A 20,689-nucleotide genomic window follows, 5' to 3' on the forward strand; every position below is an offset into this window, starting at 1 on the left:
TTTGAACATTTGCAGTTCTATTATGTTGAAAATAATTTTTTGTATTAGTGTAGTCCTGTGGAGAAAGGTGTTTAGGAGTTTTCTAGAGATTGAATTTGTAGTTTTTCAATTTTAAAAGTTAATAGCAGTTAATAAATTACTTGAAAATTCAAGTAAAGAGTGATGTTTGATCCTCTGCTCTGACAGCCTATGGAGCCACCCTCATTGAACACTGTCTCATAGAATCTGGATTTCCTGGCAATGTCAAAGTGGACCCACAGTTTGAAATCAAAGGTATATAACTATGCTGCAAGTGAAATCTTCACCCATATGGCTTTATGTCTCTGTATATAGGTTTATGTGTACTTCCAAATAGTAAATCTCAATTACAGAAACAAAAAGGACAAAAACGGGGGGGTTGTGCCTTTGGTTTTTTCTGCGAAGGAACTGAGGAGTGCAGAGAAGTTACTTATCAAGTTCCCCAGGAAATTCCACAGGTGCACTTAATTCACCTATAAAGGTGACCCTTCCTCACAAAACTCTGTGTTCAGGGAAACTGGCATTGGAGTATTCTCCTGTCCTGGTACACATCTTCCAACAGACTCACCTGGTCAGATAAAGGTTCCCTAATTCCCTAACAGGGTTCTAGCAAAAGTGCACAACAAAGACACTTATTATGGCAGAACCGAATGTAATGTACACTCTATTTTCCATTAGGTCTTTTTTTCGGGGGGGGGGCGGGGGGTGCTTTTTCCAAAAAAAAAAGATAAACTAGATATTCCGGACTGGTAGACCTGACAGGAGTTCTTGATTTTCTTCCTGGGTTCTGAAAACATAAATGAAAAAGGAAAGGTTGTAAAATGTTCGTAGCACAATTTAAACTGAATGTATAGGAAGAATCTCATTCCACTGTTGCCTTCAGGCACATGGAATGGGAAGTGTAGTGTTCTTGAGTTTTAAAGAAGAGAGCGATTTTTTTTTAAATAATATTTGTTAAAGTCTTAGTGTGAGCTAGGCACTGTACTAAGCACTGAGGTGAATACAAGCAAATCAGTTTGGATACAATCCCTGTCCCACATGGGATTCACAGTCTTAATTCCCATTTTAGAAATGAGGGAATTGAGGCCTAAAGAAGTGAAGTGATTTGTCCAAGATCACACAAGACAAATGACAGAGCTGGGATTAGAACCCAGGTCCTTCTGGCTCCCAGGCCCATACTCTATCCACAGGCCATACTGCCTCTCTCTACATAGTTCTTATTTATGTGTATTATTATTCTTAATAGTATTTGCTAAGCAGTTATTATGTGCCAAATACTGCACTAAACTCTGGGGTAGATACAAGATAATCAAGTTGGACACAGTCCCTGCCTTACATGGGGCTCATGTAGGCGAGAGGACCAAGATTTCATCCCCATTGTACAGGTGAGAAAACTGAAGCAAAGAGAAGTTAATTTGACTGACCTGAGGCACTACAGCAGGAAAGTGTTGGAGCTGGGATTAGAGGCCAGAACCTCAGACTCCCAGGCCCGTGCTGTTTCCATTAGGCCACACTAAATTAGTAATATTCTCCCTAGCTATAAGAGCAACACAGGAAGAGCTGTCTTCTACTTGGCATAGCTGTAATTTTAAGGTTAGAGTTTGCCCTTTTAGCTTCACCAGTTCATTGCTTTTGTGATTTGGCCTCTCTTTAGACATCGAAAAAGTGCTTGTCTGTTTGCAGAAGGCTGAAGAGTATATGAAAATAACAACCAACTTCAGTGGAAAGGTAAGACTTTTTCTTGGTGTTGCTATTGCATTTCCTTAAAACTTAAGGGCCCATACATATATACCATTATTTCAGGGATGTCCAAAACATCCTCTGCAGGGCAAATCATCTCAGCCAAACCACTTTGGCCAGAGGGACTGATTTGGCTCTGAATTAATGTTTCCAGATGTTCATTTTCAGGGAGTGATTATCACGGTAAGGAGTGAGTCTGGTTCCTTCCTCTCACTATGGAGAGTTTTCTCTAGTTGGGTCCTCACGCCCTGCATTCCAGGTTTAACCAGTGGCCCATCCAGCCTTGCGCTTTTTCTTAGACAATGGCTGCGAGATGCCTGCAGCAACTGTAGGGGCGTCTCTTCTCCTGGACGGTCATCCTGATGTGATGGAAGGCTCCTCCTAGCCTTCCCGCTTCCCTGCAGAATTAAAATATTGATTTCAAGGCTAACGTACTTATAATTCTTGGTTTGAATCAGCTGAAACGTTGAAATGGTCTTCTGGTAGAAGATGGGGCAAAATTTTATAGTTTCTTTTGGGTGTGGCGGCTCAACGCTAACAAGTCCTGAGGAATTTCCACTGGATATAGGCAGATTGGAGGCCAGTGAGCTTCTAGAGATGTACTGAGGTTTCTCAGTTGCAAGATGGACGGGTAAATCCAGTTATTGAGTAGCTAAGGCACTTTTCATTTGAATATACTATTAACGTCAGCATGAAAGAAGAGGAAATTAGAGCTTTGGAAATGTGGATGTAAAAGCATTTGAATATTGGTTCTTTCTAGGGGTATATTATCCAGAAAAGAGAGAAAAAACCAAGCCTGGAGCCAGATAAACCAGCAGAAGACATCCTCACGTGAGAATTGCAACATTTGCTCATTTTGCATTGGGTGGCTTGGTGGAGAATAATTTTTCAAGTGACATTATGAATGTGTTTTGCAGATATGAGGAATTTCATCCTTTCTTGTTTTCTCAACATTCAAAATATCCGTACGTGGAGTTTGAATCTTTTGACAAGGTGCGTTTGCTCATATTGTGCTCGAGTTGGGTTAACCAGTTGGTGCTACAGAAAACCGAACTCCCTCTGAGAAACGTCAGAAATTTCTGTGGTTTCGTCTGTTTAATAAGTGGTAGAAAAAGAGAAAATGTCTCGGCGGAGAGGTTTGGGTGGAGAAATTGAATGCCAGTGGGCAGCTTTGCCTTTCTCTTCCCTCTCACTGCTGTCCTTGGTTGCCGGGACTGTCCATGACCCAGGGCACTGGCCACCCCCTCCTTTCTGGGTGCCATGTTTTGCAGGGTTTTTGGGGAGGATTGGGGTTGTCTAAAGCTGACTCCATGGCTCCCCCAGATCTAGAGTGCCAAACCACTTGTAGCTGAAATTGCGAGGAGAAGGTGTGGGGATTTGTTCCCCGGGGGCAGAGGAGATGAACTTTGAGGGTTCGGAGGGCCAGCACAGCTGTGGTCTTTGTGGGGCCCAAGACTGAGGGAACACCCCACTGCTCTGGGGAAATGTTTTCCACAATCAACGTCCATAGCTTGCTTTATTATTCTTGTAACTTTTCATCAGGAGCTAATGCCTTCGGAGTCCTTATAATTTGGGCAGCCTATAAAGTCTGTCTTGGAAGGCATAATTTCTGCTTCTTTCATGAGAAAAGTGCATTAGATGTTGATTTATTCATTTCCAAGTATGCCAAGTGATTAATCGACTTGATCATTCACGGATAATAATTCAGTTAGGGCATTACCAGGCTCTTTATTTCTCCCTCTTTTTCTATCTGCTGCTCCCCTTTCGGCCTGGTGCGGAAAGGAGAGGAAATGACACTCAATTCTGTGTATTTTGCTGTTAATTAACAAGTTGGTGGAGGAAGACATTTATTAGTTAATGTGAGATTTTCAGACAGTCTGTGAATTTGTTTTGCCATGGATAGTTCTGCTCTTCCAACCCTCCTCCCCACTATAAATGAACAAGTGAAAGTTGACTATGGGAGGCCCATTGTTTCTTTCTGAAGATTATTTCCACGGCTTCTAACCATTCCCTCTTTAAAGACTTTAAAACAGGTAGAGCACCTGAAGTATTAGAAATCTGCTTTGGACTTATACTTGATTTTTCAGTATACTGTTTCCTTTGGTCCTCATGAAAATTGGATTTGTTGTATTTCTTGAGGATCTCTATGGAATTTTTGTGTGTGTGTTGTTGTTTTTCTTGTTAAAGGCAGTGGATGAATTTTATTCCAAGCTAGAAGGTCAGAAGATAGATTTGAAAGCTTTACAACAGGTACAGTTTTATTGAAAAAAAAATCTAAATCGGAATTACCTTTCTTCCTAAACCTTCTCCTTCATCTAACTTTCCCATGTCAGTCAGTAACACCTTCATTCTCACAGTCTTTCAGGGGTCTTATTCAATCCCTCTCTGAATTCTCTGTTGGTTTCCTCTCACATTTCCTACAGCCTCCTATTCCTTTCCACCCAAAATTTACCAGCCTGGTCCAAGTGCCTACCAGGACTGGGCTAAACTCCTGTATTAGCTTCCTCAGTTCACTCCCAGCTTCCAGACTCTACCTCCTCCAACCTATGTTACACGCCGTCGCGCAGTTCATCTACTTGAAGCCTCACTCAGCTCACATGTCTCTTGTCCTCAAAAACCTCTCTTGGCTTCCCATTTCCCTCATCATCAAATAAAGATACTTCATGACTGGCTTCACGGCTCTCTACCATTTCTCTCCATCTTACATATCAGCTCTCTTCACCTACCCTTCAGCTCGCTCTTTTCATTCCTCCCAAGCTAACATTTTAATTGTACCTCATTCCTGATTTTCCTGCCTCTGTCCCCTCACCCAAAATGTTCTCCTTGCCTGAAACACTCTCCCCACCAAAATCCCACAGACCACAGTTCTCATGTTCAAAACCCATTAGCAGCGTGGTGTAGTAGATAGAGCCCAGGCCTGGGATTTCCTTGTATCTACCCCAGTGCGTAGAACAGTGCCTGGCACAACGTACGTGCTTTATGAATGCCGTAATTATTATTATTATTATTATTCCTTCAAGACTTCCCTGATTTGTTCGAGTCATGTCAATCCAGTAGCTACCCCTACTTTTTATGCCCTTTCTCTGCAATTTGTATGTGTTGTGTACATATAGTCCATTTTTCAGACAGTTATTTACTCTTTCTGTACTTGTAAGTACTTTTATGTTCATCTTCCCCTGTTAGAGTTTAGGCTACCTAGAATAGTGATAATGTAATAATAATAATAATAATGGTATTTAAGTGCTTACTCTATGCCAGACACAGTAGTAAGCATTGGGGGAGATAGAAGCAAATCGAGTTAGGCACAGTCCATGTTCAATGTGGGGCTCATAGTCTCAATTCCCATTTTACAGATGAGGTAACTGAGGCCCAGACTGTAAGCCCGTCAAATGGCAGGGACTGTATCTGTTGCCGACTTGTTCATTCCAAGCGCTTAGTACAGTGCTCTGCACATAGTAAGCGCTCAATAAATACTATTGAATGAATGAAGTAACATGCCCCAGGTCACACAGCAGACAAGTGGCAGAGTCAAGATTAGAACCCATGACCTTCTTACTTCCAGGCCTGTGCTCTACTCACTACGCCTTGCTGCTTCCCTGCCCGGGACCATGTCTTGTTTTACAACAATGATAACAATAATGAAAATGAAGCAATATGCCTCAGCGGAAATAGCATGAGCCTGGGAGACAGAGGCCCCGAGTTCTAAGCGTTCTGGATCCCAGCTCTGTCGCTTAAATGCTGGGTGCCATTGGCAGAGTCTCTTACCTTCTCTGAGCCTCAGTTTCCGCATCTATAAAATGTGGATTCAATAGTTTTTCTCTCTCCTGTTTAGACTGTGAGCCCAATGAGGGACAGGGATTGGGTCTGACCTTAACATCTTGCCCTTAGTACAGTGCTCGACATGTAGTAAGTGTTATAAATGCCTATTTTTATTATTGTTGTTGTCATTATTATTATCGTTATTGGAAATATAAACACTTTTAAGGAAGTGTGATAAACACTTTAACTTTTAATGATTTTTGTTTCTGAAGAATTGGTCTAAGGGATGTTATTGCTTCTGCTTAATGTGGTGATGATTTGATTCCTAGAGAAGTCATTTAGGTTGGACTATCTAATTAAAAAATCAAATGACTGCGGTCAAGAATTTGGGGAAGAGCAGGCGTTCGTACCGCGAGAGTGCAATGTAGCAATATTTATCGAGATACTGTTTTGAAGATCCATTGAAATTGTGCCCTGAACTTTTAAAAGTATACAATATCAGATATGAATAATTCAATCAAGTGATAATTTCATCATAAATTCAGAAAGCCTGTTTTCAACATTTTCTCTGAGTTGGAAAATGAAAACATTTTAAAATCCCTTAATCATTTTCTTTCCTTGATTCTGTTCCGTACAGGAAAAGCAAGCATTGAAGAAATTGGAAAATGTGCGTAAGGATCATGAGCACAGATTAGAAGCTCTTCACCAGGCTCAGGTATGCATGTTGCAGAATTTTCGGTAAGATACATGGGGTGAGGGAGGTATACTGCGGCAAGGCAGGGTGGCCTAGTGGGAATTGCAAGACACTAGGAATCAGACGACCTAGTTCAAGTTCCAGCTCTGCCACTGGCCTGCTTGGGTAACCCCGGTCAAGTCATTTAACCTATTCTGGACCGCTTTTTCCTTGTCAGTAAAATGGGGATAAAATAGATAGTTCACCCTCGGGTGTATGTCTGGTACCTGTTCTGGCCCTACCGTGTACACAAAGGCCTTCTTTTTTGTACAGTATGTTCTGCTCAGCTACTGGCACTGTGTTTCCTTTTTCTCCACGTTTGACGATCTTCTTGGAGCTCCTGCTCAAAGAGAGAGGCCCTGCTCCGGATAGACCGAGCGGCCTTGCCAGTCTGTTTGCCGCAGTGACCTCCCGGGGCTCCGGCCGAGAGGCCCCATGGTCTGAGCCCTGCTCCTTTAAGGCTTTGCGGTGAGGTAGTTGCCTCCAGACGAATCGAAGGGGGCCTTCCAACCAGGGCTCTGGTCTTTACTCCTCAAGGAAATCGACAAAGTGAAAGGCGAACTCATAGAAATGAACCTGCAGATCGTAGACCGAGCGATCCAGGTGGTCCGCAGCGCTTTAGCCAACCAGATAGACTGGACAGAAATTGGGCTCATTGTAAAAGAAGCCCAGGCCCAGGGAGACCCCGTGGCGAACGCAATCAAAGAACTGAAGCTCCAGACCAACCACGTTACCATGTTGCTCAAGTAAGTTGTCTTCGAATCTGCTTCACTCTTCCTCTTGGCTAATCTCTGGTTCCCAAGAATATATTTTGCTCTTTTACTTTGCTGCTTCCTTTCTTCCCTTTTCCTTATTGTTTGGAAGTTCATGTGCCGAATGTATTTTCCAGTAATAAGAATGCAAGTCTGATAAAGACTGTCACCATTGCCCCCTCCTAGCCCCACAGCTCTTATGTACATACCTGTAGTTTATTTACTGATGTTAACTTCTGGCCTGTATTGTTATATTGTACTCTCCCAAATGCTTACTACAGTGCTCTGCACAGAATAAGTGCTCAATAAATATTCTTGACCAAATGACTGACTGTCCTACCCTGTCCTTTAGAATTGCAGCGAGGAGGAAAGGCATCGTACTCGAGTAAATTTTCAAATTGGTCAAAACTTAATTTTGTAAAAACCCATTATGTTTGTAGGAATCCATACGTAATGTCTGAGGAGGAAGATGATGATGGAGAAGATATTGAGAAAGAGGAAACAGAAGAACCAAAGGGAAAAAAGAAAAAGCAAAAAGACAAACAGCTTAAGAAGCCTCAGAAAAACAAGCCGTTGGTCGTAGATGTGGATCTCAGTCTGTCAGCATATGCCAATGCTAAAAAGTAAGATTATTGATCAGAAAATGCTTAAAGGTTCATTTCTGAATGGGTAGATTTCTCTGAGGCCTAGCTAGAGAGTGGCATGTCGAGGGTGTCGAGGAACTCTGTCATTTTTGCGGTCATTTAAGTGAGGAGATGCCTTTTTGTGTGGCTTGTTTAGGATTTAAAAAGTCTGCTGCGTACAGACCAAGCCAAAATCCAGAGCTTCAAGACTCTAACAGCTGATTGAAAAGGAGTGGGTCCAAAATTCTAGAATTTGCCACTAAACAGGATTTCTGTATTACAGATATTACGATCATAAGAGACACGCTGCCAGGAAGACCCAAAAGACAGTTGAAGCTGCCGAGAAGGTATCGAATATTATTTATTTGGAATGTGTGGGTCACCAGTAACCCATTCCATGACCGATGTCTTGTGCGATACTACTTGATAAGTCTTAGATTGTGAGCCCCTTTTGGCATTAGTGACTGTGATCTGATCATTCTTACATCTACCCTGGAGTTTAGCACAGTGCTTGACCCATAGTAAGCACTTTAATAAGTGCTCTGATTAAAAAGTCTGAGTCCCTCTGAATTGACCCTGCGCCACTGTTAACTTTCCCTTTCTTGTGATCCTCAGTCTACCTAAGCCTTAATATGTTTCACATATTTTCTTTCTCTCTCTCTCTCACACATGCTCACACATTTATATGTCAGTATAGGTGTGCTTGTATATATATATGCACTCAAACGTTACACCCACAGGATGTCATTCATATTCTTCAATCAAATAATTATACATTTTGATAATTTTCGCATTCCTATAGATCACTTTTAACTTTGTCATTCGCCCATTTAGGCATTCAAATCTGCAGAGAAGAAGACAAAACAAACACTAAAAGAGGTTCAAACGGTTACTACTATTCAGAAAGCAAGGAAGGTGTACTGGTGAGCGTGTTTTTAAATTTAGACCAACACCCCCAAATTGAGTTTCCTTGTTTGTATTTTTTATAAAATGAAGTATTCCTGCACTTGTTATCCCGTGGTGACAGGAAAGCTAGTATAATGTCATTAACTCCACCCATTAACCCCTCTTCTCAGTCCATTGCTGTTTTTATATTTCAGAATAAGGAGACCACTACCAGATTGAGAGTCAGAATATAGTAGACTGCCTGGGGCAGAGTATAGGGATACGGTTTTCTGGAACTCACACTCTCTTCCTTATGTGGAGAAGCAGCGTGGCTTAGTGGATAGAGCATGGGTTTAGGGATAATTGGATCCCTTTTGCCTGAATAATTTCACAGCTTTCTACTAAGCTGTGACTTGTGGAGTTCTCCTTTTGTACGTACATGTTCGGTAGCAAGTATTTATAGAGTGAGAGCCTCAGCGGATTTTACTTTGGCAATAGGATGGATTTCAGACTGTGCCTATCTTTGTGGCTTCAGTCAAATAATGCAGAACACTGTGCTGTGGGAATAGGATGGATTTCAGACTGTGCCTATCTTTATGGCTTCAGTCAAATAATGCAGAACACTGTGCTGTGGGCCTGAGAGAGAGTACAATCGAGGTAGACCTGATATCTGCCCTCAAGGAACCTGTGGTCTGGCGGAGGATACCAAATGCAGATTGGACGAACTAAGAAGAGTATAAAGAAATGTAGCTTAGGTGCTGTCGAGGAAAAGTGCGTGCATCCAATCGCTAAGGCGATGAGGAAGTGCTGAAGAATCAGTTGGAGGGATTGAGGGTAGGTCGTAAGAGATTAATCAGAAAAGGCCTCCTCTGGGGCTTCGTAGATGGAAAGAGCAATGGTGTGTGTGCTGGATGTGAACGGAGAGAGAACTCTAAGCTGGAGGGAGTGTGTGAGCTGGAAGTCAGCGGCAGTGGGAGAGGTGAGAATGAAATGTAATGATCTTTGGAAAATGATGTCCTTTCAGGAAGGCAGGAGGCATTTAGTGGGTCATGCTGTTAAAATGGGTGTTACCTTTGCGTTTACAGGTTTGAGAAGTTTCTGTGGTTCATTAGCTCCGAGAACTATCTGATCATAGGCGGGAGAGATCAACAACAGAATGAGATGATTGTGAAGAGATACTTGAATTCAGGTTTGTTGGATTAAATATAGTGTTGTTCAAGGAATTTCTAACTCGAAGTAGAATTTAAATGCATAGGGTAGCATCTCACCTCAAGTGCCAGTTTTCATTGATGGAAGCAGAGTTTGCTTGTGGAAGGCACAGAGAGTATAACAGAGAGTATCTGCATTTTGGAATCTTTAAGAGCTTTCCCGATAAAGCAGGCTCATGTATTAGGCTACCAGCACTGTGTTTAATTCGAATGTCTAGAAGGGTTTGTATTTTTTGTTTTGTTTTTTTTAAAGAAAATAAATGAGATCTCCCATTTTTGTCATGTTCTTTTCATGATAATTGAAGTTGAGCTTAAAGACCCACTTGCCCAGTATCTTAATTGGAATTAATTTGACCTTTAGAATTTTGATTACTACATTGACCTAGTAGGTCAGCGTCTGCCAAAGTCTCTGTTCGGAAAGAGAACCACAGAGTTAATTTTTAGGACAGTCCAAGTAATCCATTTCTCCAAAGGCGATACCGCGACTTATTCTGAACCTCTTTTTCTCTGTGGAAGCTTGGAATTTTCTCTTCTAAACAATGATTTGCAAGACCTGTAATTCTAGACATCTCGTTTCTTTGTTTAAGGGGATATTTATGTTCACGCTGACCTTCACGGAGCAACAAGCTGTGTGATCAAGAATCCAACAGGTAGTTAATCTTTAACACAGGATTGCGGATGACTTTCTTAAAAATAGGAGAAGCCTATCTGTGGGTAGTAAGCAATGCGTTCCTACTCAGTTCACCGCTTTCCATGATCCCATATCACAGCTTAGCGCCTGGTAATGTACTAAAACCAAAAATGTATAAGGGATTAAGAGGGAGGTGGTTATAAGTGACAATTCCCAGAATGCATTTTAAGTTCTTGGCCTAGGAGTGGGACTGCTGCTTGAGGATATCTTAGCATTACCCAAGATGGCTGATTTAAGCTAAGTCCCTGTTTCAAGCCAGGTGAAGAAACCAACTAACAAAATGGGAAAGCTCTGAGCAACAGATTTTTATTTTTCCCCCCGCTGGCCCCCATTTTGTGTATAGGGGCAAGCGCTCCCCACTGCTGATGAGTAACCGGAGCCTCCCTGTTGCGGGCACTCAGCATTTGGAACGTTTTGTTTCAGGCGAAGCGATTCCCCCGCGGACGCTGACTGAGGCTGGCACCATGGCTTTGTGTTATAGTGCGGCCTGGGATGCCCGGGTGATCACCAGTGCTTGGTGGGTGCACCATCATCAGGTAATAAGGGCTTGGGTGCTTCCTCTTGAAAATGAGTTATGGGGCAACACCATTCCAGCTGACATGATGAGAAGTGATGTGATGTGAAACTCCCTCTGGCCTCGCCATAGGAGCTGTGGTGTATTTCTTAGTCCCTCCTTCCTGGTGTGTGGGAGAAACACCTTCCCCCTGCCCCCCCAGGGCACATCGGAAGGGCCAGAGATAGGACTCACACCAGGATTGCCATCCTATAATGTATTTGGCGTTCCTCTCTCCTTTACATAGAGAAGCGGGCATGGCTTAGGGGGTAGAGCACGGGCCTGGGAGTCAGAAGACATGCATTCTGATCCCAGCTCCTCCCCTTGTCTGCCGGGTGACCTTGGCAAGTTACCTAATTTCTCTGTGCCTCAGTTACCTTGTCTGATAATGGGGATTAACACTGTGAGCCCCATGTGGGACAACCTGATGATCTTGCATCTACCCCAGCATTTAGAACAGTGCTTGACACAGTGCTCAACAAATACCATAAAAAAAGATTGATTTCCAATATCTGATTGTCTACCCACTGTGTTGTACTCTCCCAAGTTCTTAGTACAGTGCTCTGCCCATAGTAAGCACTCAATAAATACCTTAAGTAACTAACAATTAACCCTATGTTCCATTGTTTTTGTCAAATTCTAACACTTTTTATTCATCAGGTGTCGAAAACAGCACCAACTGGAGAATACTTGACAACAGGAAGCTTCATGATACGAGGTGAGGACTTGATGCCGCAGTGGTCGCAGTGGTCGTGTCAGTGCTGGTTGATGGAGCCGACGGCTATTTGAGCACAATAGAAAGGGTCCCGTACCCACGCTCAAACCTCCTCGGCTACTGAATCTTGGGTTTCTCGGGAATTGGATGGGATCTCGGCCCTGGCACCACCTACCTTTCCCTTCTTGCAAGTTCCCAGGGTTGCAGCCAGTTAGCGCTGCCCCATTCTACTCTCGGCCCTGGGGCTCCCTGGGGCCTGGGAGAGTGGTAGAAAGAAGAGCGTGGCCTAGTGGATAAAGCACGAGCCTGGGAGTCTAATTCCGGCTCCGCCACTTTCTGCTCTGTGACCTTGGACAAGTCACTTCACTTTTCTGGGCCTCAGTTCCCTCATCTGGAAAATGGGTATTAAGACCGTGAGCCCTAAGTGGGACAGGGACTCTGTCCAACCTGAATATATTGTATCTACCCCAGGGCTTAGTACAGTGCCTACAGGGCACACAGTAAGTGCTTAACAAATTTCACAATTTATCATCATCATTATTATTATCCTAAGGAGGAAGGAGGGACCAGCTGGCCCTTGGAACTAGTTAGAATGGGTGTCTGGGCAGGCACCTCTCAGCCTGAACCACACACAGCTTCCTCTCTGAGAGTGGAGGGTGGGAACTATGAGAGTGTGATGATGAGGGGGAGAAAAAAGGAAAGCTGAAGTTCTCTCCCTTCTTCCCTCCTGGATCTGAATATGAAATCAGTCATATTTATGAGTGCTTACTGTGTGCAGAGCACTGTACTAAGTGCTTGGGAGAGTACAGTATAACAGAGTAAGTAGTCACATTACCTGCCTACAGTAAGCTTACAGTCTCATATCACCGAATCTTAAAACCATACCAGAAAGTTTTTTTGTTTTGCATGTGGCCCATCAGTCATATTTATTGAGCAGTTACTATGTGCGCAGAGCACTGTACAAAGCACTGTGGAGAGTACAAGCCAACAGAATTAGCAGACACGTTCCCCGCCCGTAATGAGCGTAGAGTGTAGAGGGAAAGACAGGGAGCCGTGCCTATCAGGCTCCTGCTCACTGTCCGTCGTGTCGGGGTTATCTCAGGGCGGTGGTCCGAGGACCTTGGCTGTCAAGAGCTCCGGCCGAGACGTCACTCTTTTATTTTTCACTCTCGTGATCAGGGTGGCCCTGCTTGGACAGGGAGAGAGGGCCCACGGGGGCCTTGGCCATACTAGCCAATAAGCACCGGGTGGAGTCAGGCAAGGTAGACTGCGTCGGCCTGAAGCATTGATCCTGTTGGTTGACCAGGCCCTCCGCATAGGCTGTCACCACCCTTGGCGGCATTTTAATCTCTTTTACCCTGGTCATTTGGGTGTGCATTCCTTGATGGTTTTATTTGTTTGCTTCTCTTTCAGGAAAGAAGAACTTTCTTCCTCCCTCCTACCTTATGATGGGGTTTAGCTTCCTGTTTAAGGTACGGGTCGGCCCTCAGCCCGCGCTTCCTTTCCATTTCCCCGGTGTGCGTTGGAGTTGGGTGTGAAAGGCGTGAAGGTGAAGGGCTCGCCTCTGTCCGCAGGTGGAAGAAACTTGCGTCTGGAGGCATCGAGGCGAGCGAAAAGTCAAAGTGCAGGACGAAGACATGGAGGCGGTGACCAGCAGTACTAGTGAGCTTGTTTCAGAGGAAACGGAGCCATTAGGTATTCCAAAGGGCTCAACGAACCGGGCAGATGGGCGGGTGCTTGGTTGTTGCTAAAACCCCGTAGATTGAAAGGTTCTTGGGGGCGGAGATTGGGTCTACCAACTCCGTTGTATTGTCCGCTCCCCAGTGCTTAGTCCAGTGCTCTGCACACAGTAAGCGCTCAGTAGATAGCACTGATTGATCAGTGGATTGATGCCTCTTTCCCGAGGGAAGTAACAAGCTGAAAAGTGTGCTGGCAGCACAGCGTGGTTTGGGGAGCAGAAAATCTTGTACATTCGTGGGCATTTCTGTTCAGGCAACATCCTGCCAGTCTCCAAAAGGGGAGAGAGCAGCTACTGGAAGTAGCAGGAGGAGTAGTAATGATACTGAGCATCCGTTGGGTGCAGTGCTCTGTACTAAATGCTTGGGAAAGTACAACAGAAGCAAGAGACACCTTCCCTGCCCGCAAGCAGATGATACTTGAACAGGGGAGAGGCTTCAGGAGAGTGCAGGGGGGAGGACACTCGGCCAGGAGAAAGCTCTCTGGGCGTAAATGAAACCTTCACTTAATCACCGTTCGCATCTTAGCAGACTACAAAACCAGTGGGTGTTCGCATAATACGTTTTTGAGCTTCAGGGCAATGTTTTCATCCCAGCCGTGTGGTTATCTCAAGTCACTCTCCCCCCACTGCGTTTTCTAAGATGTGGCAGATGGCGATGATAGCAGCAGCGAAGAGGAAAAAGAGGAGCCTCCGGAAACTGTGAAGGAAACGGATGACGGGGCTCCGACTGGCCCGGAGAATGCCACTATTCAAAATGGCCGCAACCGGCCGAACAAGGCCCAGACGCAAGAAGGGAGCTCGGCAGATGAGGACGATGGAGCGTCTGAAGAGGGAGCGGGAGCAAGCCAACAGCCAGCAAGCGCAGGGAAGGATGAAGCGGAAGAGATGTTAAGTTATCCGGACACGTCTATTGACCTGTCCCACCTTCAGTCCCAAAGGTAAACCAAACCAAGAGCCATAAACAACTTGGTCCAGTGAGAAGTACTGGATAACGAGATGAGTCCCACGTGAAAGTGCTCCATTGTCTTTAACGCGATCACCCCTTGAGGTGGCCCGCTCAGCAGCGACTGTTCGTCTCCCTTAGTCATTTGGGGCCAGCTGCTGTTTGTGAGACAGGTCTGAGAAAAGCTGGTTCCCATCCCCTTAAACCGGGTCAGGCTCTCGCTCGCTGGCACGAGAAGCCTGCGATGTCCCAGCCTAACCCCTTCCTAGCCAAGCTGAGCAATAATACGGCCCGGTGTCTGCCTTGGTCACCCCCTCGTGGGAGCGGGGGCACTTTCTTGGCCTGGAAAACCCATCCTTTGCCTTTGGGTCCTCGTGCCTGGAGCAAGACACCCAGCTCACTGGGGTGGAACTCAGGGAGGTCGGCGTAGGGCGAGGAGGTGCAAATAATAATAGTAGCGATGATGGTATTTGTTAAGCGCTATGTTTTATGCACTGTTCTAAGCACTGGGGTAGATACAAGGTGACGTAGTGAAGATTAGCAGTAGACTATGCGCCGACACCCATCGTCTGACTTTCCCCGAGTCCCTTAGCGAGAGTGCCTTATTTAATAATTAGGGCATTTATTAAGCCTTGACTGTGCCAAGCATTGCGGTAAATACTGGGGTACCTACCAGAGAATCAGGTGAGAGACACCCCCCTCCCCCCGCTTCGCCACACAGTTGTTTCGGGAAGGCATTTTAGCGGTAGCGCCGTAGCTACCGCGGCCCACGGCCCATTGAAATGACCGCATCTTTGTGTCGCCTTTCCAGATCTGTCCAGAAGACAACAGCGAAAGAGGATGCGGCCAGTGGGGTAAGGGGCCTGCGGAGCTTCGAGCAGAATTGCAGCACGCTTGCGCTTTTTGTTGAAGAGAATTATCGCTTTTTGTTGTTTCATTAACGTTGGAAAAATTAACGGAATTGGGATTGTTTTGGTCTGTTTACCAGGGTGCAAATAAGTCACATGGCCGGAGACATCTGTCAGCCAAGGAGAGAAGGTAAACAGACACGTTCCTACTGCTGAGAAAGAACGATCATTTCAGAGGGTAGCGGAAGGAATGGGTACACGCTTGTGCTAAGTGATTTGGAATGTACAGACCTAAAAGGATTTTTGTTAACTTCCAGTGACACGCTCCAGTATGACCTGATGTGGTCCGTTTGGCCTGTTTCATTAAGTGATTTGTCAGCTTAGTCCCTCCAAAGATGGAAGGCATCATACCGTGCCTTCGGGGAACTAAGAGACGGCCGTGGCCCGGCATGGTGGACATACAGTCAGTACAGGCGTGCAGACTAACAGAGGGGTGAATCGCAAGAGGGCGTTCAGTCAGGATTGTGTGGGTAGGATGGTCGGGACGGGTTGTGGGAAGCTTCCCACTGAGGTGGACCGAGAGCTACGATTTACGGAAGGACAGGAAGTGACCGTGCCAGTTAGGGTTTAGGTGGTGGCACAGGTTAAGGTTTAGGAGAGCGGAAGCCAATTCTGATCCAGCGTAGAGCTGGCCAGGGTCTGCTGTGGCCCAATCCAACCCAGCCTCCAGGCCACCACCTCTGAGACCCATTGACTGGCCTCAGCCCCGCAATGAGCTCCTGAGAATCCCAAAGGCCTCAGCCAGAGGCTGCGCCAGGGGAGCTTTCTGCTTCCCGATGGTATCCGTGACATTCAATCAGAGGTATTCAGAGAGAGCTTACTGGGTGCAGAGCACCGTACTCAGCACATCAGAGAGTACAGTACCGGAGTTGGTAGACACGTTCCCTGCCCACAGTGAGTTTACAGTCTAGCGGACTAAGGTTCTCTGCTCCTCAGACTCCAGCCGGTGGTGTGGTTGGAAGTAACGGTCCGTCAGCCGGGTGATTGGTTTAGGACCAAGGGAGGGGGTGGAGATTCGGAGCCCTGGAAGTCCGAGGGAGAGGATGGACATTTGGCTTGTTTTCTTTCCGAGGGAGATGAAGAAAAAGAAGCTACCAAATGAGGAACCGGAAGACTTGGAGGCGACCGAAGGGAAAGAGAAAGAGAGCAACACCCCCCAGCTTCCAGCCAGCCTGGACCCCAGCAAGAGTGCTCCAGCCTCGCAGCCGATAAAGCGGGGGCAAAAGGTGGGAACCTGAGCAGTGCCTTGCCGCCTGGGGCCTGGCTCCCCCCGCTGTCCACCCTGCCTAGCCTGTGAGCACAGCCCCAGTGGGAGTTCACACCAGCAGATTCTTCCACCCGCTCTCCTTCCTGCCAGCCGTCTAAACTTGGAGATTACTTGACCGTCAGGTTTCCGGGGGAACGAGGTGGGGAGGAAATTGTCGGTGTTGAGTCCCGGGGGGATGGTTAATGGTCCAAGCCAAGGGTGGCCACCCTAGCCCCATCGCCGACATGTCCTGGCTCTCTCTCCGACCCTGGCCCGGTGATCCAAGTTCCCTTACTTTAATTTTCCCACCTGTAAATGGACCTTTAACCCCCTTTGGGAGTTGAAAATGCAAATTTCAGGTGTCACCGAATCATCTCTTTTCTTAGAATTTTTGCCTCCTACTAGCCTGCGAAGAGTTAATAGTGAAATCCCTTCTCTGCGGCTTTGGGTCTTTGAGGGTTGGTTTCCTCTTGGATTCTCTTGTTACAGGACGTGGGGATCCGAGGTGAGATATTCCCCTTCTCGTAACCGGGGCCGCCTGTTGCCAGCAAACGCATTGGTTCCAGTTGGTGGACCTCTGCCATGCCAGTTAAAAGTTCTCCCTGGGTGGGCCCAATTTTTCCATGACTTGCCCAATCTGGGGGCCCGGGAACCCAGTATCGGGAACTCCTATTTTGATACGTTACCAACTGGGTTCTGGGTGATTTAGTAATGTTCATTTTAATTTTCTTCCCCCTCCCAACATCTTTTTAACTCCGCAGAGCAAAATGAAAAAGATCAAGGAAAAATACAAAGACCAGGATGACGAAGATCGTGAACTAATCATGAAATTGCTGGGTGTAAGTGGGGAATCAAATTCCTTCAGTTTGTTTCGGGTCCTTGCCAAAAGGCGGAGGAGGGTTGATGTCTCTCTCTTTTTTTCATTTTCTCTAATTGAAATAAAGTCTGCAGGCTCAAGCAGAGAAGAAAAGGTTAAGAAAGGGAAAAAAGGGAAAAAAGAGTTGGCCGTCTCTAAGAGACCCAAAGGAGGCCCCAAGGCCGGGATTAAGAAAGAAGCCCTCACGGTAGAAACTGTGGCCCAAGAAGTGCAGGAGCTTGCCTTGGACGAACAGCGAGATGACAAGGTCAGCCTGTTAAGCTTAAAACTGTGCAGTTTTATGAATAGGAAACATTGCACATCGGAACCAAGAATACAGTCATTTCTGCTACAACATGTGTTTTCATTACACCATTTGGCTATAATACAGTGGAAAAATTAGGACACGTTTTTCCCTCAGCAGAAGCCTTTTTTGGTGTAGCATGATGTTGCTTCATTTCCAGCCTCTGCCCCATTCTGCTGTTCCATAGGGAACTTTGTATTCCACAATTATTATTATTTGTAGTTTTGCCACCATAGAGTAGTCAATAGAGAAAAATAGCAATGGGGCAAGAGCGCATAGCCGTCTTCTACATGGCAATGTATGAGTATCTATCAAGAACTGCCAGCCAAGGTGGTGTCTTCTAACCCATTAGCTCCCACTGCATCAGTGGTTACAATGTTGGTTAAGGCCATAACCCCTGCATTGTAGTAGCAGAAATGACTTAAGTTCTTCCCTTATTTTGGCTTGAAATGGTTGATAGTTGTTAAAGCATTTATACTAGTGTCCTAGATGCTTCTTAGTGGACAAAGTTATGTAGTTAGGTGAGAGCTGACTTATACTTTGCTTGAAAATGGTTTAAAACCCCCCCCCCCCCCCCCGCCCCGCAGAAGGCAGTGGTTAATGGTGGTAAGGACCTACCCTAAGCTGCCCAGAGGAAAACCAGTTTCCATCCCATGATCATCTAGTGTCCTGACTGGGGCACCTCCTTTATTTAGTTACTCTTTGTCAGTTAGATAATATAAACACATCCCGGCATGCCCTGGGTATCTACAACAACCTAGCAAAGTTGGTCAAAGTGTGGCAACGGTGCCTTTTTTTTTTTTTTAATTGTTTGCAATAAATGCAGTGGAGCCTGGCCTGGACAAATGCAAAACACCCTCGAATTGTGAAAATTTGTCTTAGCCACCTGTTGGGAAAAACTTCTGGTCCAGTTTCCTGAAAATAATTTTGTGGGCAGCAGGCAGTGTCCAGCTGGGTTCCTGGCTTTGGGTACATCCCTAGTTTCAGTCATCCTGAGGATTACAGTGGCTCTTAAATCTTAACCTCCGGATTCGGTTTAGTCTATTGGCTGGACTCCATAGGTGGTTATGAGCTGGTGTGGAATTGGGTCAGTGATGCTGTGAGGGTAGTTTCAGGAGGTGTGCATTCAGACAAGCTTCCCTCACACCTCATGCTTGATCATTATTAAGGATAATTATTAATTGTTAAGGTAATTAGTCTTTCCTGGGACTAGCCTGGAGCACAAGCTTCAGATTAGTTCTTCCTGCTGACACAAAACATTTTGTTTGCAGTTTGTACTTTAGAAATTAAATAGGAAAAATACCAACAAATTGAGAGATTACTCATTCATCTGGAGGAAAAAAAAAAAGCTGTTTTTTTTTACTCTAAATCTTGCCCTAGTTTCTTTTATGAGCATCTAGAAAACCCACTTAGGAAAACTGAAACTGTAACCATTTGTCTTTTACACATTTGAAGCTGGAAGAGCAAGACCAGGAGCAGCAGGGACACGAGGTATGCTTTTCTCCCTCTTTCTCAGTCTCTCACTTACCAGCAATCTTGCTGTTTGAAGAAGGATGAGCTCTTGAACATATTGCAGAAGCTACTTCTGTTATTACATGAAGGAGGAAAAGTTTACAAGTCATTCTGTCTTAATCTGGGTGTGAGGGCCTTCTCTATTCATTGTGACCCCTTTTTGGGGGTGGGGGAGCTGGGCAGGGAGGAGAGTCACCCGAGATTGAATCGAGTACAGTCTCACTCCTGGGGATGACCAACTCTCTTGAAACAAATCCATGTCGTCCACTCCCTAAAAATGTTTAAGAGTAATGGTCCTGCCCCTCTAGGAAGCAGAGAACCTGCTGGATTCTCTCACCGGACAGCCCCACACTGAAGATGTGCTCCTCTTTGCCATCCCGATATGTGCCCCTTACACTGTCATGACAAACTACAAGTAAGTCGCTGCACCTTTCTTAGGGGGTGGAAAAACAGAACCTCTTGAGTACTTCACCATTTGCTATTCAGTGATGTGTGTGTGGTTTTTTTTTAAAGGTACAAAGTGAAGCTTACTCCTGGAACACAGAAGAAAGGAAAAGGTACAGACTGATGTTTTGTCTCTACTCAGTGTGTCCCGGTTTTAATGGGTACGTTTCAAACCATTCTTTTCTCTACCATCTGCAGCTGCTAAAGTGGCCTTGAATAATTTCATGCATTCCAAAGACGCTACCACAAGAGAAAAAGATTTATTCCGCAGTGTAAAGGTAAAAACAGTCCACCCCCTAGACCATGAAATAGAAACACTGATTGACTTCAAAGCTGCTATTTAGGTTTGGGGTACTTTTATTCTTGTGTTCGATTGCTAATTAGACTGTTGCAGGCCCAAGGTACTAGGTACTTGGGTAGAAAATAAGAAATGCTTTAGGGAAGAGGGACAGAAGATGGGAAGTTAACTCTGGCTTTTTGGGTTATATTTTTAAACTAGAGGGCCCACTTTGTGGTTAATGCTCTTTCCTCAAACCGTCTCCGTATGTCTCTTCCCATCCCGCCCCTCTACCCCACTAAAAAAAATCCTTGGGAGATGCCATCTGCTCATACAAATTTCTCTTCCCCAAATACCCTGGGCAAAACGTGATTTGTTTCTTTGGGGTTGGGGGGGGGGGTTGTTTTTTTTTTCTTCCCTCCAACAGGACACTGATCTATCAAGAAATATTCCTGGCAAAGTAAAAGTGTCTGCACCCAATTTGCTCAACCTGAAAAAGAAGTGACAGAGAGAGCATTTGAAAATTGTCAATACTCCGACTGTTCAGAGGGGACAATGATCAGGACTGCTTCATTTGGCTAATAAAGACACCCTTGTATATTTAGCCCTTCTCTCTTTCATATAGAAATAGGGAAGTTAATGTTTTATTTTTATATAAAGCTTTCATTGTAATAGTCTATGTTCCTACATTTATTCATTTAGGTTAACATAGATCTTGAAGGTAGAGTTAATTATGTTTCCTGCACGATGAAGTCTGAACTTCAACTCCAGCATCTGAAGGCTA

General features: G+C 45.2%; 1 protein-coding gene across 1 annotated transcript in view; it reads left to right on the plus strand.

The window, feature by feature from the left end:
* Positions 1-20,509, plus strand: part of NEMF (nuclear export mediator factor) — a 28,166-nt gene extending 7,657 nt beyond the window's left edge. The window contains exons 7-33 of the mRNA XM_029078786.2: positions 187-273; positions 1,673-1,746; positions 2,519-2,589; positions 2,676-2,751; positions 3,946-4,008; positions 6,155-6,232; positions 6,788-6,996; positions 7,443-7,625; positions 7,909-7,972; positions 8,460-8,548; positions 9,596-9,699; positions 10,306-10,368; positions 10,833-10,945; positions 11,623-11,680; positions 13,091-13,149; positions 13,252-13,372; positions 14,056-14,353; positions 15,170-15,212; positions 15,347-15,396; positions 16,339-16,492; positions 17,274-17,351; positions 17,457-17,636; positions 19,128-19,163; positions 19,493-19,599; positions 19,698-19,741; positions 19,827-19,906; positions 20,333-20,509. Of these exons, the coding sequence (XP_028934619.1) occupies positions 187-273; positions 1,673-1,746; positions 2,519-2,589; positions 2,676-2,751; positions 3,946-4,008; positions 6,155-6,232; positions 6,788-6,996; positions 7,443-7,625; positions 7,909-7,972; positions 8,460-8,548; positions 9,596-9,699; positions 10,306-10,368; positions 10,833-10,945; positions 11,623-11,680; positions 13,091-13,149; positions 13,252-13,372; positions 14,056-14,353; positions 15,170-15,212; positions 15,347-15,396; positions 16,339-16,492; positions 17,274-17,351; positions 17,457-17,636; positions 19,128-19,163; positions 19,493-19,599; positions 19,698-19,741; positions 19,827-19,906; positions 20,333-20,410 (2,660 nt within the window). The 3' untranslated portion in view covers positions 20,411-20,509. The remainder of the gene's footprint in view (positions 1-186; positions 274-1,672; positions 1,747-2,518; positions 2,590-2,675; positions 2,752-3,945; positions 4,009-6,154; positions 6,233-6,787; positions 6,997-7,442; positions 7,626-7,908; positions 7,973-8,459; positions 8,549-9,595; positions 9,700-10,305; positions 10,369-10,832; positions 10,946-11,622; positions 11,681-13,090; positions 13,150-13,251; positions 13,373-14,055; positions 14,354-15,169; positions 15,213-15,346; positions 15,397-16,338; positions 16,493-17,273; positions 17,352-17,456; positions 17,637-19,127; positions 19,164-19,492; positions 19,600-19,697; positions 19,742-19,826; positions 19,907-20,332) is intronic.
* The last annotated feature ends 180 nt before the right edge of the window (positions 20,510-20,689 follow it).

This window comes from Ornithorhynchus anatinus, chromosome 14, assembly GCF_004115215.2.
Source record: "Ornithorhynchus anatinus isolate Pmale09 chromosome 14, mOrnAna1.pri.v4, whole genome shotgun sequence".
NCBI classification, from domain to species: Eukaryota; Metazoa; Chordata; class Mammalia; order Monotremata; family Ornithorhynchidae; genus Ornithorhynchus; species Ornithorhynchus anatinus.